At 44.5% G+C, this 23,064-nt stretch overlaps 2 protein-coding genes across 5 annotated transcripts; both read right to left on the bottom strand.

Moving 5' to 3' along the window:
- Positions 1 to 4: 4 nt before the first annotated feature.
- GNG13 (G protein subunit gamma 13) lies at positions 5 to 2,929 on the bottom strand. The gene is made up of 3 exons (XM_068699335.1): positions 2,439 to 2,929; positions 1,202 to 1,342; positions 5 to 479 (listed from the first exon to the last, which is right to left on the bottom strand). The coding sequence occupies exons 2-3, from the start codon at positions 1,297 to 1,299 to the stop codon at positions 374 to 376; spliced, it is 204 nt and encodes a 67-aa protein (XP_068555436.1). The 5' UTR covers positions 1,300 to 1,342; positions 2,439 to 2,929; the 3' UTR covers positions 5 to 373.
- Positions 2,930 to 7,728: 4,799 nt separating this feature from the next.
- On the bottom strand, positions 7,729 to 22,210 carry LOC137864801 (uncharacterized). Of its 4 annotated transcripts, none has more exons than XM_068699319.1 (20): positions 22,064 to 22,210; positions 21,624 to 21,755; positions 21,247 to 21,376; positions 20,992 to 21,085; positions 19,989 to 20,139; positions 19,436 to 19,598; positions 18,827 to 18,952; positions 17,583 to 17,645; positions 16,096 to 16,218; positions 15,635 to 15,790; positions 15,165 to 15,218; positions 14,691 to 14,908; positions 14,322 to 14,398; positions 13,461 to 13,571; positions 12,825 to 12,911; positions 11,862 to 11,969; positions 11,552 to 11,673; positions 10,343 to 10,465; positions 8,934 to 8,976; positions 7,729 to 8,760 (listed from the first exon to the last, which is right to left on the bottom strand). In XM_068699319.1, the coding sequence occupies exons 2-20, from the start codon at positions 21,724 to 21,726 to the stop codon at positions 8,683 to 8,685; spliced, it is 2,130 nt and encodes a 709-aa protein (XP_068555420.1). In that variant the 5' UTR covers positions 21,727 to 21,755; positions 22,064 to 22,210; the 3' UTR covers positions 7,729 to 8,682. The 4 variants fall into 4 exon arrangements, with proteins under 4 accessions (XP_068555420.1, XP_068555421.1, XP_068555422.1 ...); XM_068699320.1 differs by having other exon boundaries at positions 21,624 to 21,758; positions 22,064 to 22,185; XM_068699321.1 differs by lacking the exon at positions 22,064 to 22,210 and adding an exon at positions 21,879 to 22,010 and having other exon boundaries at positions 21,624 to 21,758.
- Between the last annotated feature and the right edge of the window lie 854 nt (positions 22,211 to 23,064).

Below are 23,064 nucleotides of genomic sequence, written 5' to 3'. Positions count from 1 at the left end.
AACTGCATAGCCTACAAGATACAAAAGAGTAAAATCATTGTAAATGTTTTATAAAAGTTTTTTTTTTTTTCCTTTACAAGTTGAAAAATCAGTCATGTTTACAGAAAGGGGGGCAGAGGTATGTGGCAGTCTGTACCAGCCCCAGAGACACCCTCACTCCTCTGCTTCGCCCCATGCCTCTCGGCCACCCTGCCCACCCCGTATCTGTTTTCCCAGGCAGCCCGTATAAAAAAGAAACGCTTCTACTACTAAAAATAATAAGACAAGATGAGGGTAGGGTTTTTCAGTTAGTCGTATTCGGAAGCTACCTAATAAAAAAGTGTACATTCAGCGGTAGGCCGGGCGCCCGGCAGCTGCTGGCGGCCCGCGGCCCTCAGAGGATGCTGCACTTCCCCTTCTCCACCCAGGGGTTGTTCTTCATCAGCTCCGGGTTCAGGAAGGGATCTTCTGGGATGCCGTCCTCGATCCACTTCACGAACCTGCGGGAGGGGTCAGGGGGATGTTACACAGCCTGGGTTTTTGGGGCTGCAGTGCACAAACCCCTCTGGATTTGCTCCGCACCGAATCGAGGCCTGCACACAGTGGGCCTGGGGCAAAGTTTTGCTGTGGGAGCACCATGCTGGGGGCCCCCAGATCGCTGAGACCTCCTCAGCTGCCTCCTGTCCCCAGTGCCTGTGGCTGCCGTGTGCTGCTGGCCTCAGCACTACCCTGTGAACTGTGCTTGGGTCGCCCTTTTCCTCTCCCCCCTCACTGTGTAAGAGAGAGGCCGCGGGGATGTCCTGAGCCCCTTCATGGCAGGCAGCAGTGAGGTGCGAGCCACGCAGAAATGCCTCTTCACGACCACATTACACATTTCATTTCCAGCTTTGCTTTACAGCCTCTGGGTGTCTGCCCTCGCACCCACCGCCCCATTACAGGAAAGGTACAGGACAGGGCACAAGGTGGTGGCTGAGCCCAAAGCGCTGGGGGGCTCCTGGGGAGTCCCAGAGGTCTCTCAGCTGCCACCACATCCCGGCCACTTGGGCATCTTGAGAGGAGCAGGCACGGGGTGTTACGGACACCTGCGGGGGGGTCTGGGGAGCCTTCAGCAGCTGGGGCTTGGGTGGCTGTGGGGGGACGATTTCTGAACTCGCTCAGGGAGGAGATTTGGAGAGGGTAGAGGGAGGAAGCCCCGCCGTCACTCCCAGCCATGCCCACTCACTCGGGTATCGTCTTGGAGGACATCTCCCGCTTGTAGGCCAGCTGGTACTTGAGGCTCTCCACCTCCTTCTTCCACTGCGGCAGGTCCCACTCGTCCATGGCACCCGGGCTTGGCGGGGGCTCGGTGCGGCGGCAGCGGGGGCTGAAAGGCAGGGTGTCCGTGCTGTGTCCCCAGCTGCCCCCCACCCCATCCCCGTGCTCCCTGAGCTCCTGGGGACATTCCCGATCCCACCCATTGCGGACCTGTGGCTCCGAGAGATTTTGGGAGGTTTTGCTTACCTCGGTGGCACGGCCGGGCATGGTGGTGAGTGCCTGGTGCCGCGCTCTTGTACCCACCCTGAGCCCGTGGGCACATGCAAAGCCTGCCCGGAGAGCCAGGCTGGATTTGACTGTAATTTGGCTGTTGGTGTGTGTAAATAACAAACCAGAGGCTCTCCGGGGTGGGGGGCAGCATTTTCCTGCCCTGAGCAAGGGGCAGGAGGGATTTTGGCCCTGCACAGCCCTGGTGAAGGCTCAGTGGGGTGTTTGGTGGGGATGTATTGCAGCCCCTAAACCAGTATTTGGGGCTGGGGTGAGATCCCCCTCTCCCAGCCTCACCCCTGAACTGCAGTAGCCCCCACGGGCAGCACCGAGTGGCACCATCCACCAGGGAAGGAGGCCCTGTGGCCCCAGGGAGGGCTGGTGGGGGTGAGGGGAGCAAAGCACCGAGCACCCCGCAGCAACACGGCGAATAGTGGGGACATGGTGGGGAAACTGAGGCACAGCACCCAACTGGGCACAAACTGTGACCACAGCCCCATGATCCCCAGCTTCCCAGACTGTCCCAGGGATGGGTGGCACATGGGACATCTCCTCCTGCCCGTAGCCACCCATGACCCCAGCAAAGCCCGGGGCCATGCTCTGTCCAGCACAGAGCAGCACCGGGCCCACCCAGCAGCATCACTTTGCACCGGGGTGGCCAAACGGGGGACACCCCGCATCCCGAGCCATCCTCAGCCCCGTGCAGGGCAGGGCTCAGCAGCTCCGTGCTTCTGCAGAGCATCCACAGGGAAAATAATCAGCACGGCCGGGAGGAGGGTGGGCACCCAGCGCCCAGCATCCCTGTGCGCCCGCGGTCCGGCCTCCCCGCTGCTCCCGCTCCCTCCGGCGGCTCTCCCGGTGATGAAGCATCCCCAGCCCCACTCCGGCCATCCCAGCAGCATCCCAGTGCCACGGCCACGGCCGAGCTCTCCACCTACCTCGGCTGGAAAAGGTGTTAGCAGGAGTGGGGGCTGCGTCCGTCCCCGCCGGCTCGGCAAGCTGCGCTGGCCTCGCCTCCCGCTAGCGCTGCCCTCGCTGTCAGCAAGCCCAAATCCTCTGTGTAATCTATTAATGCACGGCCCGTCCAGCTGCCTCCGACACGGCAAGAGCCGGATAATGAGAGCGTTCTCCCCCCCTGCTGCTCCCGGGGGATTTGGCTCTGCTGAACGTGAGCTCCGGGACGAAGGCAGCGTGCTGGGACCGGGGCTGCAGCGGCCGTGCTGCCGAAACGCGGCTACCCCGGCCTCGGCTGCGCTGGAAGGGCTGGATGGGCCCCGGGGGGACACGAGTGGGATGAGTGCTGGGACATAGCAGCACCCCAGGGAGTGCCTGCAACCCTGCCCGTGTCCCTGCTCCTATCTGTGCATGTATCTGTGCCTGCATCCCTGCCTGCACCTCTGCCCATGTCTGTGCCCGCATCCCTGCCTGCATCCTTGCAAAGCTTTCCTGGGTGCCATCAACAAGGATTCCCCCCCCCCAAAATGCAGACCCCAGCCCCATGCCCATGCCATTGCTTTCGCCTGGCTGGTGGCTGTGTGCTGCTGCCCCTGGTTTTCTTGCATCTTCCCGCTTTATCTTGCCACTTTCCTGGTGCTGGCAGGGCCAGGGGGCAGGGATTTGCAGGGGTGCACATGGGAATGGCTTATAAAAAAGTAAAAAAAAGAAAAAAAAAGGAAAAAAAAAAAGAAGAAAAAAAAAGACAAAAAGAAAAAAAGAAAAAAAGAAAAAAAAAAAAAAAACAAAGACAAAAAAAGAAAGAAAAAAAAACAAGTGCAATACTGAGCAGTTGGAAACTAAATATTTGGCCAGGGTGAAGTTCAGGGGATGCACACGTTGAACAACAAGAGCATTAAAAAGCAGCAATTAGTGTAACTTACAGGGAGGAAAAAGATAAAGCCACACTAAGTGTTGTTAACTGATTAAAATCACCATAATTGAAGTAAAAGCAAAACCGCAAAGGAAAAAAAAAAACAAAAAAAAAAACAAAGCAAAACAAAACACAAAACAACAAACCATCCATATTAAGCAACCATTAAAAAAAGAAAAAAAAAAAGTCTGCCCAATTCCACCCCAAAGCGATGAGCCTGGTGTTGCCAAACTGAGGGGGTTCCCTGTGTGCTGGAGGCTCAGGGAGCAAATGCCCTGCATTGGCCTGAGCGCCTGAGGAAAGGGAGGTGAAAAAAAATATATAATAAAAAAAAAATATATAAAATAATCTCTTGTATATATACAATGATCTCCTGCAGTCCCTTCCAACCCCTATGTTTCTGTGATTCTGTGAATAATAAAATATGAAGTAAATATATACACTAGAAATATAGTAGATCATTTAGCATATAAAATGATATAAATATAATAAAACATAAATTATACTATAATTAACATGTACTATATATTATAGAAGATGTTTGGTTGATTGGGCACAGATTCTAATCCCTGCTATTAGAAGGTAGTGACTTATTACGTAGTATTGGGCACAGTTATTATAAAATTAAGTGCAAATCTTCAGAGAAAGACATTTTCTCATACGTAAAAGACCGTATCATTATCTATGGCGTAATCCTCATGATAAGAACTTTATTCTTTGCTGCTCTCTCTCTCTCTCTTACACAAAGGCTGCACCTCGGATGCCTCTGGCAGCGCAGAAGCCCCTGCAGCCACCCGGGTGCCCCATCCCAAAAGCTTTGCTGCTCCCTGCACGCTGCCGGCGCCCATCCCCAGGCTCTGCGGGCAGCCTCCACCGAGGATCGAGGATCGATAGCACTAACGGCCCCCCCCCGGCCTCCTAATGGGCTCACCGCCCCCCTGCCCTGCCCCAGGAGAGGATGCTGCAGGGAGCGGGGCTGGGCTGCAGCCAGCGATGGATGGATGGGTGGATGGATGGATGGATGGATGGATGGATGGATGGATGGATGGATGGATGGATGGATGGATGGATGGATGGAGCCACCAGGGACTGGCAGTGGGACATGGAGCCAGCAGTATGAGGAGGTGGCCCAGGGGCAGCGGTGCCCGTGCGTATTTGTTGGGACAGCAGCGCTGGGTGCCTGCAAACGGCTCCGTGGTGGTGGTGGCCTCCTTGCGTCGCCACCGCCTGGACTTTTCCACATGGCACCACCCGCCTGAAGGAGGTCAGCGATACGGCGCGCTGGCCCGCAGATTATCTCGCTGTTGACATCAGTCGTAATCTCCCAGCGCTGCCTCCAAACAATTATGGGAAAGGCTGGGGTTTAGCGATAAAATGACACTGGAGACGGGTTATTGGATTTCTGTGGATTTTCCACAATCTGACTGCAGCACCAGCTGAGAGGGGCCGGGCAGAGCTGCCAGGGATGGCACAGGCAGTGCCCACCGAATTTTGGAGCCATCAACACCATCCCAAAACTGAGGGGGCCCTGAAGCTCATCCCCTCCTATAGCCACGGCCACCCTGGTACCTTTTCTTGGCAGGCTTTGGGCTGGGAGCAGGACAAGTGCCCCATGTGCCAAATCCCCGAGGACCCACTGAGGACCCAGCTGCGCAGCCCCCACCGTGCCCACCCTGCGCAGCAGATTGCAGGGCTCGCATTAGCAACCCTGCCTGGCTTTGTAGATTAAAGAATTATGAACTCCTGAAGTTTTGCAATATTAATGATTGTAGCCATCTGTTAATCTGGCAGCCAGCAACAAGCTGCTTTTTTTTTTTTTTTTTTTTTTTTTTTTTTTAAACTTTGCTTAGTCCAGTTATTAAAATGGAGTATTTTTGGTCTGGCAGGCAGCTGGGAGAAAGCTACTCCTCGGTGGTGTCCCGAGGTGGCCGAGCAGTGACTTCAGCCCTTCGTCATCGGTGCCATCTGTGGGCAGCACCAGCACTGGTGGGAAGGAGCCCACACGCAGGGGACACAGCCCATGCCCAGCACAGCCTGGGTGTGGGGTAAAAAAGGAGAAAATATCATGAACCCCTTATCTCAGATAGGGTTTGGAGGCTGGAGAAATGTGTCTCGGGTGCAGGAAGGTAAGGGGCAGCTTTGTGGTCTCAAACTAGGAGCCAGCAGGGATGGGATCTATCTCAGGGATGTGGGCAGGAGATATGAGGTCAGTGCTGGGATGGACTAGCACCAGGATGCTTTCCAAACACAGGGACGTGGCAGGGACCCTGCTGTAGGGTATGCAAGAGTGGGCAAGGACATTTGACATGGAGCTACTGTGGCAGCAACCAGATTTAGCTGCCAGCTGGTTTTGGCTTCTTCTGGGACTGAAGCCCCAAGTGTGCAAGCCAGGAGATCAGGGAAGGGAAGAGATGCTGTGCCTGTCAAACAGAGCTGGGTGCTGCACGAGCACCCAAGGGAGGACAGCACATGCTGAGCACAGCATTTGAGGGTGAGGCCCCACAACAGCAGCAAGGCACCAGCCCCCATCCACCCCCCAGAAAGCAGGGGTCTGCCCTCAGCACACGCTGCTAATTAAGGCTCTCAGTGGAACGGTATTTTAGATAACTCAGTTCTCCGGTACACACTCTGAAGGGATAAACTCATTTAGCAGGTTAATTAGTGTCCTTGGCAGAAACAGCAGCAGCTCTCTCCCAGCCCACTGAGCAGAGACAAGGCTGGAAAGCAGATGGGGGACGAGGCAACGCATGTGGGGGTGGTCCTGTGCCCTCCTCCACTGTCTCCTTGGCCATGAACTCACCTATTTGCCCTTTTCTCATACAAATCCACCCTGAGTGTGAAGTTATTCATGTCAGGCTTGAGGTGGTGGGGTGCCAGGTGGTATTTTCTGTTCAGATCTAGAAATATCCCAACCATGCTGTGGGAGCTTAGGATTTGCCCCAGAGCAGAAGAGCCTCACAAGGTTAGGGCTGGCACAAGATAATTCTTTTTTTCCTCCCCTTAAATGTTACACTAGAGGACAAGTTTTTAAACAATTAGTTTATTAGCCACATATTTTAGAAATCTTTCTCTGACAAACTCAGTGGAGGTCTGCTGATCACAACCAAGCACACACACACCTTATGCTCCTGGGCTGAACGATGGCATTCCCTTCCCAGACATTATGAATCTCAAACAATTTCATTAGTTCCAGACAAAGTTTTATCTTCAATGCATGTACTTACTTGCAAGTGTTCTACTTAGTGTTTGGCAGTATCAGCTGTACGTACTCTTGCTAAAACAGCAGAGTCCTGTTTGCTAAAATACAATATCTGGATCAGAGAGCTTTAGATGCATATTTTCTACTCTGAAGTATAGATTTCAATTTTTAATGAGCTCTGTTCATCTCAATTATACCTGGAGCAAAGCAGGGAAAAAAAAGAGCCTTCAATTTACCTTTGAGGTTACACTAGTCAGTCTCAGGGTACTGGGAAGATGTTTTCTACTGTGGTTGATTGGGCACGGCTTGGATAGACAGGTTCAGTTATTACAAAGTCAAGTGCTAATCTGCAGAGAAAGTCATTTTCTCATACATAAAAGATTATATCATTATCTGTAGTATAATCCTCGCTATAAGGGCTTTACTCATTGCTGCTCTAATTCATTAAAATTCAGCTGCAGATAAATAATGAATAGACATGCTATTTACTTACTGCAGTGGAAGCAGTTCCTGCCCTTCCCTGTGATGGTAAATGCAGACTGTGCAGGGTAAGGAAGCGCTGCCCTCACCTGCTCCCACTCCCTCCCCTGCCTGGCCCTGCTCCAGGCACCAAAAGGATGGCACCGAGGAGCCCACACACTTCAAGCTGCAATGGCTTACTTGGCTTTGCCCTTGTCTTTTTACATCTGCAGAGAAGTGAAACAAGGCGTGAGCAACGCCACGCAGGCTGCCCAGCCCCACCGCAGGCTGGAAAGGAAGGCTTGTAGAGCAGGGCGCTGCAGAGAGTCCAAACACCTTGTGTGAGGACTAAAAAGAAGCTTAGTGGTTGCAGTCTCCTTCCTCACCTCTGTTACACGAGGAATGGAGGCCTTCTACTCATGTAGATGGGGTGAGAAAGATCACAGCACTAAGAACGAAAGATCACAGCACTAAGAACAAGCAAAAAAAACAACACCTCTCTTAGAAACCAGGATGAAAGACCATGCCACACGGGCCCAGGCCAGAAAAGAACAGCACGTGGCCACCCCTGCCACTATCCAACAGAACCACGTTCACCTGCAGCAGGGGACTTCACTGACCCCCTGACAGCACAAGATAAAGGCACAGCAACTGCTTACAAGCAAAACAAAGAAACAAAAACCTCACAGAACTGACAACATGATGCAATTTCTACAAAAAGTTTTATTAAACCTCAAGTAATTTTAGATGCGTGTAATTTTTTGTGGAAGACTTGAATAACGTAACTCACTTTGGATAACAAAATACAGTATAACAACTTCGTCCGAACTGCCAAAACAATGCAGACAGGTATCAGAACAGTACAACAAGGCTAGAAATATTTCCATTTCTACCTTCACAGTTCAAAGAAGTTTTCTTAAAACTTGTAGTCAGACTTCAAAAAAAGACAGCCATCAGCACCAGTTTGCCAGCTATTGTAGAATATAAAAAAGCCCCCCCAATTAGAAAACCTTAAAACTATACATATATTTTTTTTAAGTACAAAAAACAGGCTATGGCTTTTTTGATTCTGATTTCTTGCAGCAAATAAGAAAGCTTCAGGCTGAACCACACTAACTGAAGAGTGGTTTATTTTTATAATTATGCACTAAAGAAAACCAAGGAGTGCAAACAGCATTAACGTACGCTGTTGTACACTAGTGGAGAGGCAATTTTCCCCATTGGAGAAGGTTTTCTAACTGTTCTCTTAGCAGTTGCTCTGCTGCAGCTTTCTCACCCAGAACACAACTACACAATTGTGCAACTCAAAAGCAAAAACTTCTGGTGCTGTTTCGTCCGTGTTTCTCTCCTCATACCTCTTGCATCCGCCGCCTCAGATCAGCATCTCTGTAGGCCAGCTTTTCCTACAACATACAGCTCTTGCCTCTTTAACTGAGGGCTTAATACACATGTCTCAAAAAAAGGACATTTCCAGAACATATCTGCTGAAATACAGCCACTATTCACCACCTAAATCTAAAATTTTTGGTTTTGTCTGTTCAGTTCTTAGGTGAATGTTTTTAAGTGAAGGAAGAGATGACAAAACAGAAAACAAAGAACCCAGCAAGAGGTATGTCCAGGGAATACAAGTTGAAAAATGCTTGAAAGTTTTGGCAAATTATAGTTTTTCAAAAATGCTTATGAACTTTGAGACTTCACGATGAGCTGCAGTGCCAAGGGGCAGATACCTTAATCCCTGTGCAGACAAAGAAGATAACATACATCAGTAATTTGTCAACTTTACAATAAATGACATTGCTAAATATTTCAAATATTTATCAATTATCACATATCAAATACACCATATATCAATGATTTATTTGTCATTTATATGCTTTATTGTTAATTCTGAGATACAGAGATACTTACTACATTGTGAAAGAATCTGCAAAGGTGCTTTGCCCATGGACACCTGAAAAACAGATCCAAATATAAAATTCTTAATCCATTTTCTATAGGGACAGACCTGCCCCCAGTTTCAGCCACACTAACAATTCAGTTCAACTTCCAAATAGAGAGGACTCCCGCATCAGACGTACAGTAAAAAAAAAGACAAAGATAGACCATAACAAAAAGGATCTCATCAAATTCTCTTGGATTACTGCTAGAGCGTACTGTAAAACCTCACAAAATCTGAGATAAGAAGAGGCATTTATTAGAACCGCAAGTTTTTATATGAGCCAAGTTATATTTAACAACAGAGTGAAGTTAGGAATTTTATTTCCTAAGATACATACAAAGGCTTGAGAGAGGGGAAGGAAAAAGCATTTTACAAGGTAAGTTAACTCACATGTTCATGAATTTTACTTGAAAGCTACTAAAAAGTGAATTCTCAATGTTATTCTGCTGCCATCTGCTACGTGTGAATTAAAAGTGTCAGAGCAGGCAGTTATTCTGCCTTCTGGTATATAAGCATCGAGTCATTTCTTTTTAAAACTATTATGTCAACACATAAGATGTAAGGTGATAGAAGTTAATGCTTTCCTGCACAACCCAGGAGAGCAAGGATTATATTTAGGAATATCTAGTGGTCTCCATAGGGACTTATCAGTGTTTTACCATCATTTGTAATCTAAACATAGTACTCAGACATTTTCAGAGCTGTTTTCCACTCCAGCAGCTTTGTGCTGATCAAATCTTCTCTTTTTTTTAAAAAAAAAAAAAAAAAAAAAAAGGATAAGACCGACAAGCACAAACTTAATCCTGTCATCAGTTTGCATTACAGTGCCCAGATGTTCCTGAGTCTAGTTTTTAATAGGGATTTACTCCCTCACCACCATGTGAAACATCTTTTACAAGTTTAAAAGAAACGTTGACATCTGTAAACCCACTGTACTCTGGCAGATATACAACAATGTACATTTTGAGCTAATTTGAACTATTTCCTCTAAATGAAGTTTTATGCAGCATTATACCTCCCTAGAGTCCAGTGTCTAAATTCCAACTAAGGTTTTTGTTGTTGTTTTTATAAACCTAAATAGAATGAAGTGAGATGACAATGGCATTAAACTAACAGAACTCGACTGGTTAGGGTTGCACAGAGCAGACACAACATAGGGCACTGGCAAGTTAGAAGGCCATTTAGTTCAACAGGAACATAGAACAATTTCAAATCCACTCAAACTATCACTTTCAGTATCTTTACTGCTGCTAATAATAAGGAAGTATATAAAACAGTAATTAATTTTGCGTTAAACCTGTTAATTAAGAGAAAGCTACCAGCACTGTTGCAATGTATAATGATTTGCTGTTTGGCTATGATAAAGATTAACACTTACATATGCAGGTTTTCTGTAACTATATTCAGAGCAAACAGACCGATAGATTGCATCTTCTTATGCCTGCAAGTCAGGAACAGGCAAAGGAATTCACCCACATACTGGGGACCAAGGTTTTGCCACCTAAACAACATAAGACCAAGAAACAGAACATATCTGTTCAATAACAAAGACAAATGGCAATATCTGCATTGCTTTTCTCTTGATGCTACTTTCTCATACTTCAATCTGCTTTAACAGTAGTAGTATCTCATTATAGGAATGCAAAAATCACAATTTCCACTTAAAACCTTCTGATTAACAATATATCTATTAGGTAGGCATAGCAATACCATGACCAGGCATTCTTTTTCCAGCTGGAACTATTTCACCATGATAGGGGTCCCCATCAGGGAAAGAGACTCCAGATTGCTGCAGCTATTCCAGATGTACCTTTACTTGCCCAATAAGCATTACTGTGTAAGAAATACTACAAAGCTTTATTGCTACATGCCCGTCTAGCTCAGTATCCTCCCTTCACAACAACCACAATATTTATTTTGGCCTTCTGCAAACCAGATACACAGAAGGAGATGCCCTAGATACTTTTTGTTTAAAGGAACAGATAAGGAATAGTGCTAGCTCATACAGATCTGATGGAAATTAATTGTTGTCTAAATACACTCGTATCGTCAACAGCTCAAGAACTACCTCCTTAGGTCTGGAGTGCTATTTCCACGCTGGTCGTACTTGAGTCTTACAGCAATTTGCTTAATTGCTTTTCAGTCCGTATATACTTTGTTTCCACAGCATTCTCCTCATCCAAATTCACACCTCCAAGTGATACAACCTTAATCCATCTTGTTTTGCCACGTCAGATTTCCTTTAAGCCCCCTGATTCTTGATCTGTGAACAATTATTCCCTGGTCACCTTTAGCATAGAAAGCTTTGTAGACCATTATCATAACCCTACGCTCAGATGGTTGAGTCAAGTTAACCAATTCCTCTCACAGAGGTCATTCTATACCTTGAGAAAAGGAATCAGGATCGTGCACAATATTCAAAACAGATGCATCATTTATGTAAGTGTTCTGTTGTCTCTTGTTTCCCATTGATTCCTAGCATCTTATTTTCAAAGAACTAAGGATTGTGTCTTTGCTAAATGCTACCGCTTCGAGACTGCTATTAAGATTTTTATGAACAGATTTCAGGAAGCAAGTGTTTACTCACAGTTTTAGCATTGTTACTTTCTGCCGACTCAGATCTCTCAAAATCAGATTGACAGTGCCATGGAGAACATGCTCCTGATAGGAAAGGTGATCCAGTAACAGCCTCAGAGCCCAGAAGTTATTCTAGGAAAAGACAAAATAAGGGCACTGATTTAACTTAATTGTCTATCATTTCTTAAAAAAACACAAATACACAGAAGAAATTAAAGGTCAAAAAAGCTTAAGGGGAACAACACCAGGTTGGTGTTACACAGATTTTATATTTAATCTGCTTTAATCTCTTAGAATAGAAGTCAATACCTAGGACTCACCCCAAAAGCCAGGGCTATCTCTAGGAAGGAAGTCAAGTATGGGAGATCACAGAAAAGCATCTGTTGTACTGCTTGCACTGCGAGAATAAGACAAGCCTCATGCTGTAACTGCAGGAAGAGATATCCACAAGAAGAGACATGTATTTATAAGTCCACTTTCTCACTACTCGCATATCACATCCAATCAAATCAGCACTAAATCACTACCATTCCAAGCACACAGGCTAGATGATAGACAACATCCAGAAGAATCTTACAGTGACCAAAAGATGGAGAATAAAACAAGTATTTCTGTTTCTATAGCATGTTTTGCCTGGGGCTTTCAAAGTCCTCACAGAAACATGAAGTCTCATACCATCACAGTATAGCAGAAGTGGAAGAATTAAGGGGAGAAAAACTCTGGCCCAAGAGTAACGTACTTGGAGAATAACCTAAATGCAGTTTCCTCAAGAGAGGTGAAACAGAGTAAGATTGCTCCTTAGATAGTTGATTGTATTTAATAAAATAACCCGTTTCAAGTCATGCTTCACACCTGAAACCATTGTTCAAAGCAAATTGGGAAACTGTGCTATTCTGAGTTTTGAGACAAACACACTGTTAGTATCAAAGGATAGCTTCTAATTTGAATCAAACGACACAAGATTATTCTATGTGCGAGGTTAATACAGAATCAGGGATTACCAGCCCTCACTTTGTAGATGCATAAATTTGGACAGCAGTGAATTTAAACTTCTCCTGGATTGAAGATTTTCTTAGAGTCAGACCAAAACAGGCCCTAATCATTTCCTTACAATCCAAGATTTCTGCTCTAACCTTCAGACCATGTGAAGAACAACAGTCTTATGCCATTTCCCCAAAATCTTCAAGCCCTCTCTTAACAGCTTTTCATAATAATACAACTGCAGTATCTTTGAGAGCTATAAACCAAGTTGTCAATTTCCTTATTGCCAGATGCACACTTACTTGAGGAGAGAAAATAGCAGGTGGTAAAGAAACATTAACTTTTGCCTTCAGTTCCTGCAAGAGACTGCCACTGGCAGCCAGCACCCCCTGCAAAAGAAGTAACGAATCACAAGTCAAAGAGGATGCCTACCTACTTTACAAACTGCCCAATACGATCTCCTTTAAAGTGCTTTCACTTATTTTCAGCATTTTTACAGATGCAGTTGACTGTTCAACAGCATACACACAGAAAGTTGAGGCTCTGTAGCATTAACTAGACGTATCATTTTAACCTGTTATGATTAGCAGACACTTATTTCTGTTCTTGTCAAGAAAACACCCAGGTACTGACTCTTAGGACTCTTTGAACACATTTTTCTTAAATGGCTTTCCTATCCATTTTGCTATTGTTTGATTCATCTCAACATTGAACAATATAGAATTAGTGTTCAGCATTGAGCTGCAAAAAGAGTTCATCTATTCCCTATTCACAATTTTTGCAAAGTATTACGTTTGGCACATACCATAAAAATATTTGATGAGGTAGTGTAACGTTAACCTTAGTATTTAAAAGGATGAGGCAATGCCCACATCCAATTATGTCTTGTATAAAGCAGAGACAACAGTACTTCCATCTCAAAGCCCTATTTCAGTTACCTCTTGGAAGTCAAGCGGTGGCTCTTTCAGTGACAGAGGATGTAGGTGCCCATTTTTTTCTAGCAAACGGCTACTACCCAAAATCATGATGAGGGAACTCCAGCATTTAGGCTGAAACACAGCAGAGCATTTGTTTTACAGTCAAATCCATGTTCAGCAAACTTTAGCCATCAGAGTAAGTCCCTTTGACATGCTGACTTGCATTCACTCTTCTTCCTCTCTCTAATGGAACACCCAGGCAAAACTACACCCAAATTACATGTTAATGCTTGGGGTTTCCCCAGTCTCATTTATCAGGTTGCAAAACAGCCCACCTATTTTGCCTCACCTGTAGTAAAGTGAGGCTTTTATTTTATTTTATGTTTATATGTTTTATTTTATTTTGTGTTTTATTTCTATTGTATGACCCATCAACAGACCTGCTGCTGGTGTGATCGTTACTGCTATGATTATTTACAGTGGGGCTGTAAGAACGTATACATATGGTAAGTTTGATTATCACTACTATGGCATACTGCAAAACTCAGGAAATTTACAAGAGCTGCATACATACAAGATTTGTCATAATTTTGTCAGAAAGGTTCCAGCTAAATCAACGGACCATTTACAAAACTTGACATGTTTTGTGACAAAATGCAGAACTATTATCGGAGAAAAGAGTTTGTTTCCTCCCCTCCCCCAAACAAGACTTTTTAAATGATCAAAAACCCCACAAGTAAAGCAAAAGTCTCACAAAGGTATGAACCATTCAGAGAAAAGGGTCCTGACAGTAAATCCTTTCATTGGAGAAGTAACTGGACAAAACAGATAATGTACAAAACCACTCAATGGGGCATAGAAAGAGTTTTAATACAGACTCACATTCCTATATAGTGACAGATTGCTGTAAAGGAGTTTGAGTGCCTGCTTAATTAGAACAGCATCCTTCAGTGGAGACCCTGCAAGAAGAAAAATCCAAGACTCTTTTTTATTGCCTGAATAACTACAGAGTATGGATAAAACCAAGATAATAGTTTAGTTGCAGACAGGTTTCTACAGAAACTGAAAGAAAAAAAAAAAGCATCTACAGCTATTTTTTTTTTTAGAATATTTTGCTGTAGTTCTTCTATGCAGAACCTACATGCTATCCTAGAAAACTGTAAAAAAAACTGAATGAAGTTTAGACTTCAGAATGTCATTAAAAGCTGCAATTAAGATTCTAAACGTTTGAAAGCAAGAAGTTACACTTGCCAGTTGTAATCCAGGGTGCAGGTTCTTGAATATCCTTTCCAGTGGGGACACTGCCTGTTCTGAACATCTTCAGGTAGACCTCAAACTGAAAAGGCGTTAGCCGACAGGCAGTGCAGCATGCAAGGCTATTGACGGGAAACAACAGAGAATGCGCCGCATCAAGGAAGTCTCCAGTTTTACACAAATAGAATGGGATTTTATCTCGAAGGTCTCTTAACCTGGAAAGAAGAAGTAAACGCATACTTTATTTTTGTTCACTGGAAGTTTTACACTGTGTATGTATATACCTGATTAAGTTTGAAAGCTAGTAAATTACATCCAATAAGGCAGAACTTAGCTGCAGTACAGTATTATTTTCACTTGGTAAACAGCTGCCAAAATCCCGCTTTTCTTTCTGTCATTTTATTAAGATATTGAACAAAAGGACAGACTGGGACACAAACCTAAAGAAAAGAAACAAGAAGAGCTATTTACCCTTTGGTATCATTGCATTTCACAGCTCTCAGGTAGCGAACAACTTCTTTATAGCTGGGTAGAGAAAAAACAAGTGGGTAGGAAAAGAAAGAAAGCATTAAGCTGTGTACATGTCAAATATTACAATTCATGAAGCAAAACAGTAGTTCCTCCCACATAAGAGGTATTTCTAACCTTTTTTTGCAATATAACTGGCAGAAAGAGAGACTGTTGGAAATAAGTTCCATAAAGACACTTTGGAACACAGTAGATATCTGAATTAAGGAGCTATCCACAGATCATCTCTGTACTCTAGGAAAATAGAACAGGAGGCTGGGAACAGGAGTGTCTTTAAGTGGATTATATTCTTTTGAATAGAAGCTTCAGAAGACTCAGAGAGCAGAACACACTTTTTGCAGTTAATAACAAAGTTGAATTTATAAAATGAAAAAAAAACAAACAAACACAAAACGAGACTAAACCAATCTCACTTCATTTTGTCTACTAATTTCTCCACTCGGGCCTGTATGACAGGAAGCGCTTCCCACAGAAATATTTTTCTTCCTTTCTGTGTTCTTTGTCCAGTGGTATTCTGGCCTTTTAGAACAGTGGTGAGTAAGACATGATCCCATGGCACAACGTTCAAGCTAGAAGCACAAAAAGAAACGTTAAGTGTATTTTTTTTTAGTGTGCCACAACGTATTTCCCTTAAGTAATGTGAAGACTTATTAATAAAACATTTGAAGTTTACAGTTCAATTTGAGGGACAGAAACAGAAAATTATCAATATGCACTTAGCAATAGCATCAAATAATTTCTTACTATGGTAAGGACAGGATAGCAAGTAGCTAATACTGAAACCTTCCAATAAAATGTGCATTTCTGTACAGCTGTTTTCAAATAAGTCAGCTGTATGAAAATATACTTTGTAAACAACAAGCAAAGAACATACCTATTTGAGAAGCCAAAACAGTGACACGGAAGTGAAATGGACTGGAAAAAATGAATAAACTTCTCATATAAATTTTTTGGGAAGTCACATAACACTAGCATCCTCTGAAGTTTTGTTGTGATCCTGTTTTAAATAGAAAAAACAAAAAGAAAATGTTAACGTTAAATAAAATTGCTATTTAAATTAAAAAAAACAACATGGAAAACTACAGAGAGTACATATAGATTTCTTCAGTTAAATGTCAGACAGTTTGGATCTGCAAGTTTGTGCTTTAAGAGTTGCAGTGAATATGGATATTGCTCTTATGTTATTAATTGTAAACATCAGTGCAAGCATGTGTTCTGTGGGCTTATGCTTTAAAGAAGATCCCCAGTGAGTGTGCAAGAAACACTGCAGCAACGTCCTGTAAACTCGATAAGGAAACTGATCAACCTAAGCTCCTGGCAGCTTCAAAGCTTGTGAAACCATTTTTGTCTTAACTGAAAACTGAAGATAACACACTGACACAAAGAGCTTAATTCTTTTGAAGCTGGGGGAGGGAGGCAAAGAAAATCCTTTTACTGTTCTTTTAAAGTAAAAAATTAATAAATTCAGGAATAGTCATTTAAAATGAAAACTGATAAAGGATTTAGGTTATACCTGTCATAGAGGTGAGAATATTAATTGTTTTTGAGCGCTCCTAGAAAAAAGTTAATTCTTAATTCATTAACCTTCTGTTGCAAGTGAATTTCAGGTTAAAGGTGAAAAGCTAAAATGAGAAATGAATTAAGCCAAGTGAGCGAGATGTCCTCATTCGTTAACCTCTGGGGGAACTTCACTATGTTACGTCCCCGACTACTCCATCCCAGTGGAGGACTACAAGGCTGCTGTTTTGATTCTGAACAGATGCTATTTACTCTTCAGCTTACTAACCACAAGTAGCTACCCAACACCATCTTTTGGTCTGGCCCTACAGAACACTCCTAGATTACAGTCTAAAAGTAATCCATCTTCTTGGCTTTGAGTTCACTATCAAGGTAGTCTCCTCTGAGGCAACAAAGAAGGGTTGAGTCCTTACGAGGCTCTAAGCAAGGCTGATACTGCTCTTGTCCTTCACAGAAAGGGACTAAGATGCAGAGATGCTAAAAACCCTGATTTGCTGCATACAATCATAGAATAAGAAAGCATGCTGAGGTCCCTGCTTATTAGGCTGACTGGTGCGTGTAGTTTTCCATACTCTTCTGTCTGTCCCTACACATCTGCAGTCTTCACACATGCAGCTCGCTCTCCATATCCTGCTCAAACAAACCAGTTCCTGACATTGTATATTTAGGTCCTGTTCCCCAGTGCTACAGAACCATAAGACTCCATACCTTTATTCTAGATCTGTGCACGTTTACTTAAGGCTTTTAAGAGCTAAAGCACACACTCAAACCTCAAGTGCAAGCAGAATGCTTGCATCTAGCAACCATCTTATTGCCATCTCAGCATTATGTGATAAGTCTTACCTTTGCAACAAATAAGGGACAGCAAGCTTTAGCGAATCAATATGACCATGGTTCTGCCAGCTTCTAAGGGGGGCACAGAGAGGGGGAGGGAAAGAAAAGCATTATTTTTTTTTGTTTTTCCTGCATTTTTACCTTCTCTGTACACAACTGTTTGAGACAACACTTTTCTTAAAAAGCATTTGGAGCTATCACGCTAATAATTGATAAAACAAGTGATCGAAGTGTAAAACATCCTAGAGCTGGTTTTCAGCAGTACCTAACCAACTAACGCACAACCCCTCTGGCCCAGTCACAGGGGCAGGAAAGCCGTACCTAACCTTCTAACATGTTGTATTAGATCATTTTAAGCACATCTGTGCTTGCACAGGGCTGTATATCAGCCCACAAGAGGGCCAAACCACATCCTATGTGACTACAGTGAACGCTGTGGGACTCTGAGTAAGTGTACAGGGAGAGCTACCCAAGCAATGGTTCCAACCTTGATAACTCCTCAAAAATAACTGCAGAGGAGCTGCTGTTTCTGGCCTGTTGAACTAATCCACACCACATTTACTGCTGCTTTTTAAGAAGCCTTCAATTCTAGCTCCAAAATATTTAGATTCTGTTAAGCAAAGTTCCGGGACCTTGCTCGAGCCAGACAGCAATCAAGTATGAACCAGCCATACTATAAACATGAAAATAAAAAACAGACTTTAAACACTGTGCTGTTTATTTATTGTTCAGTCCTCCCAGCAAAACAGGTCAATTTCCAGACTTATGGGACAGCTCTAAGACTTACTACCTGAAAAGCATCACGTCCTCCCTTCCAGTTCAGAAGCAGATGTTTCTTCACATAATGCAGCTTGCACATATTTCGTTCAGGAACGCTCCCCTGCCCTTTATCTTCTCCCTTAGAACTGATTCCCACCTGCCACCATCTGCTGTCTGTTACCCTCTCTGCTTCCAGTTCCCATCTCAAATTCCATCATCAGAGATCATCTCTCTCCCTCATGGCTCAATCCCATGCAACTTCTTCCTCCCACATGCAACCTTTATCATTCTCTGTCCCCCAGAATCCCTCCCTGCAGTCAGGCTCATTTCTTCCTCATGCATACTCATTTTCCCCTCGCTGTGCTGCAACCAGGGCTATGACCTTTACACTGTTCCTACCCTTAATAAATGGAAAACCAGAACTCTCTCACTTAATCTCCTCCTTTTGAGGAGCAAACAGAGATTACACACTAGATATGGAACCGGATACTTACAAAGCAGGGTCTTTATGAAGGGCTAGCTCTTTAGCTGCTCCCAGAAGCATGACAGCAGTAGCTTTAGGATTCTCTCTTTCTGCCTGATTTAAAAATCTTGTTACCAGCGCAAAAACTCCAGAATACCTAAGAAAGTTAAGCAGTCCATAAGATAAAGTGTCTGGAACAACGTATTTTGTAAACAAATGGCAATTATGACCATCCTACTGTTGGAAAGCAAACTAACTTGCCTTTCCTCGAGAACCTACGACACGGTGACATGGCATTTGCTAAGCATTACTTTCAGTATTTTAAAGGCATATACCACTGAGTAAGAACTAAACCCAATTCTAAGAAATTAGTAAAAATATTGACTTCAGTTTCATGCTTTCCCAAATTGTTATGAGGAATATTAGCAATTGTCTTCTCATAGAGAAAAGGACATATTTAAAAATACACTTAAAGGAGTTTTTGAATTGAACTTGGATGTAGTTTAATTGCCAGCTGACCAGTTAGGTTCCCTCAGTTAAGTTCCCGCTATCTCAGGTGCCATGACTCTAACTAGCATGTAATTAAAGGAAAGCAAACTTGCACTGACCAACACGTACTGCTAGTTGTGGTGTCACTTACTTGTATACAACCTCCGGGTTGCGTGACCTGCAGATACTGCATTGGCCAGGAGGTAACTTTGGGAGACAAAAGCATTCATGTTGTATGGGAGGTATTTTTTCTCCAATCAAATACTTATTATATTCCACAGAAAGTTCCTGGATAAAATTTATTAGAAGATTTCCTAAGAGGGCAGGCAGAGACGTAAAACTGTTAGTGCATTCATTTTCTTCAAAACTAAAAGAAACAGCAAGACATTCATAGGTACCCTGTGTGAAATGTTTGTCAAATCCCCTGCATGCAATTTAATGGCCAGGCATGCTTTGGTGCTTCTTCCAGGGGGAGAAAAGTAGGAAGCAAAAAAAACAGACCTGCAGATCTGTCTGTTCCACAAATGGAACAGGAAGGGTATAGCAGAGAAAAGTTGCTACCTAAATAATTCACCAGGCCTTTGCAAGGACAGCTGCAGTCCAGACAAGCAGTCCTCACAGATTTTAAGTATCATCGAGCCACAGACTGAGCAAACACAGCCAGCCACAGGTCTCCCAAGACAGTGTAAGTGCACTATGCTTACCACCATGCCGAAGGTCTGCATCTATTTCTGTGAGCTCCAATTTGAACATTACAAGAACACCAGCCAAGGCAAAATCACGCTGTTCCTTCCAGAATTTGCTTTTGTTATGTGCGTTGCAGTGACAGAGGGAAGAGGTCGTCCAATTCTGGCACTATTTCATGAAAAGGGAAAGACAGGGATAAGTTTTTTTTTTTTCTCCTCCCAAGTTAAGCAGACAAAAAGTTGTTCCTCCAACTCAGTGAAGGACTAGAATTCATTTCATGCTTTACAGAGCTAGTCAAAGCACAAGGAGGTATTCTGACAGCTGAGGCAAGAGACCAATGCAGCAATAGCTTGCTACCGTGGCTTTAAAAGCAGGAAAAAAAGGACAGGTCCTTCCTCTCCCCACAGTTTTACCCTCATTAACGAACACCTTACAGGCAGTTAGGCTTCACACCCTCCCCCTTGTAAACTGGTAACAGAACGTTGTTTTTGCATGTTTAGCCCAACTTTACTCACAAAGTAAAGTTTGCTGAATTCTAAAAAACAAAAGCAAAGCAAAGGAGAGATACACAAAAGATCCCTCCCCCTAAAACAAAATGAGTCACACCAGAGAAACAAACAAACAGAACAAAACAATGCTCCCCCCTACACTTTGGTTAGGAATATCTAAAGTTTGACCTTTGCCTAGGGCAGTGAGAAACAGTCTGATTTAGTGCAATGATTCCATGAAATACACCATGTGCCCAAGGAAAAGAGGAGGTACATTTGTTTTTTATCAAATGAACATCTACTCCAACAACTTACTGGACTACTAGAAATAAATACAGACACTGGCCATGTGTTTAGCGCTGTGAAGCTGACTGAGATGAACATTTAGAAGAGGAAATGTTAAAATAATCAAATTCTAAGTTCTGTTTATTGTTTTAGTGTGCATAAGAGTGATGTCTTTTAAAGACTTCAGGAATTCAGTTTACTCAAAGTTGTGCATTTTTTTTTTTTTTAAACTACAGTTCTTCCTTACCTCAGAAGCTAGTTTATCACAAATGTAGCAGTAGCACTGACTGCAAAAATCAGCATTTTTTCCAAGGGGCGAGCACGTATCACATTCCGTTCTCCTGCACAGTTAAAAAACAGACCATTACTTACAGAGCTGGCTGTGCCCTTGTCCAACTCTTTCTGCTTGTTAGCTGTTCAAATGCTAACAAGGTTACTTGACAAGGTGGCTTAAATGTAGGAAAGGAAAGCCCCATATCGTCCTCCACATCAGCGAACATACTCAAACGGGTGTATTGTACAGTCGTATCTGGCGTGGGGCATCACATTTGCTTGTTTACAGAATGTAACCATGAGGTCACATTCCTCATCTACAACCTCTTCAGTTTTCTCCTCTTCCACGGCGGTCTTTTCTGTATAAAAGAGAAAAAAGTCTAAATGAGTAGAGAGGTAACTACAACTTGATAACAAAGTTATCAGCTACTAAGAGTTATTCTTTGAAACACTAAGGTGCAAGTTTTCTTATGGTTGCATATGGTGCAAATGGCACACAGCAATAGGAAAAAAGACTTGCACATGCTATCCAAAGACAGGTAGGAGAGGCTTTCACAGACTTGTTTTGTGAGAACTTTCACAGGTGAGCAGGAGCCCAGTGCTTACCTGATGGGTCTACCAACAGAACCGAAGTCCCAAGCGTGCTCTCAGCTTCGTCGTCGCTGATGAGGATCACACCCTGCTCCTCCTCCCCCTTTGAGGACCCCATGGTTGCCAAAGCTCGAAGGAAGCACCACGCTGCTGGGCAGCAAGCGGGACACAAAGCTCGCCCCCACCGCCCTCAGAAACACCCCAAAACGCCTCCCCCAAAGCCCCCAACCCCTCCGAGCCGCCTTAGGGACGGCACCACCCAACCCTTACCACAACCAGCAGCCCCCAAAACCTCCACTTTTCCACCCAAACCTCAACGGGGAGGAAGGGAGGGACAAAATAAAGGGCACAGGACGGCGGGAGCTGCCCCCCTTTGGCGGGACCACCGCCACTCACCGCCCCCGGGCCCCGCAGGCCGCCCCCACCTCACGACCCCCCCCCCCCAAGGTCCCCACCGCGCTCCTCAGCGTCCCGCCGGGCCCCGCCACTCTTTGAACCCCAAACCGCTTCCGAGGCGGCGACCCCATGAGGGCAGCCCGCCCTGAAGCCGCCCGCACTACTTCCGCCCTCACAGCGGGTTTGGAATGGCTGGGAGGGCAGTGAGGGGCCGCCATCTTTGGTGTGGGCAAGGGGGGGGGCGTGTGTCCCCCTCACGCCTAGGGGCATGGCTGGCCCCCTGGTGGAATAAACCCCTAATAAACCCCTCGTCCTTCACAGCAAATGGGGGGGGGGGGAACAGGAATTATGGCAGGGTGTGATCCTGCAGGGCCCTGTGGTGTGCGAGGTGCTGTGTGAGGGAAGGGAGAGGCCGCCTCTCACGCCTCATGGCAGCCTCCTTTGGGATCTAATTTTCTTACTTTATATTTGAAGACACCCGTGGTGTCTCCTTTTGGGGGTCTCCGTGACTGAACCCCGCAGATGTGGCCCCAAACACCACACACACAGTGAAAAAGTCGCTTCCCTTCCAGCCAGGCCCAGCATCCACCATCACGGCAGCTGCTCATGGAGCTTTGCTGCTTTGGGCATCACCAAATTTATTTTTTTTTTCCTCTGGAAAAATCCCATGGTAGATTTCTCCTACTGCAAACCCAGCAGGTGATGAGCAAGATGTCCACATCCAGCAGATGTTTGGGATTTCCCAGGAACACTAGATGGTACCAGAGCTCCACACTGAGGCCCCGGCAAGCATCAGCCGGTGGGACCAAAAGTGCCTCAAAAGTGGAAATTCTGATACACAGGAAGCTGAAGATGTAAAGCTGCAATATATTCATAAGCTGTTGGCAAAATAATCGCCTTTTCTATGGGAAAAAGTGGACGGGGTAATTGTGAATGAAATAAGGACACTTTTCATGTTTTCAGCACAAGCATAACAGTACTGTTGGTTAAAAATTATCAGCAAACGGAAGGTATTACAGAACCTTTTAGGAGAGCATTTGAGGACTAATACCCATGGAAT

The sequence above is a fragment of the Anas acuta genome, chromosome 15 (assembly GCF_963932015.1).
Source record: "Anas acuta chromosome 15, bAnaAcu1.1, whole genome shotgun sequence".
Lineage (NCBI taxonomy): Eukaryota > Metazoa > Chordata > Aves > Anseriformes > Anatidae > Anas > Anas acuta.
Note: the sequence above shows the minus strand (reverse complement) of the source record. Positions and strands in the feature narration are given on the sequence as shown.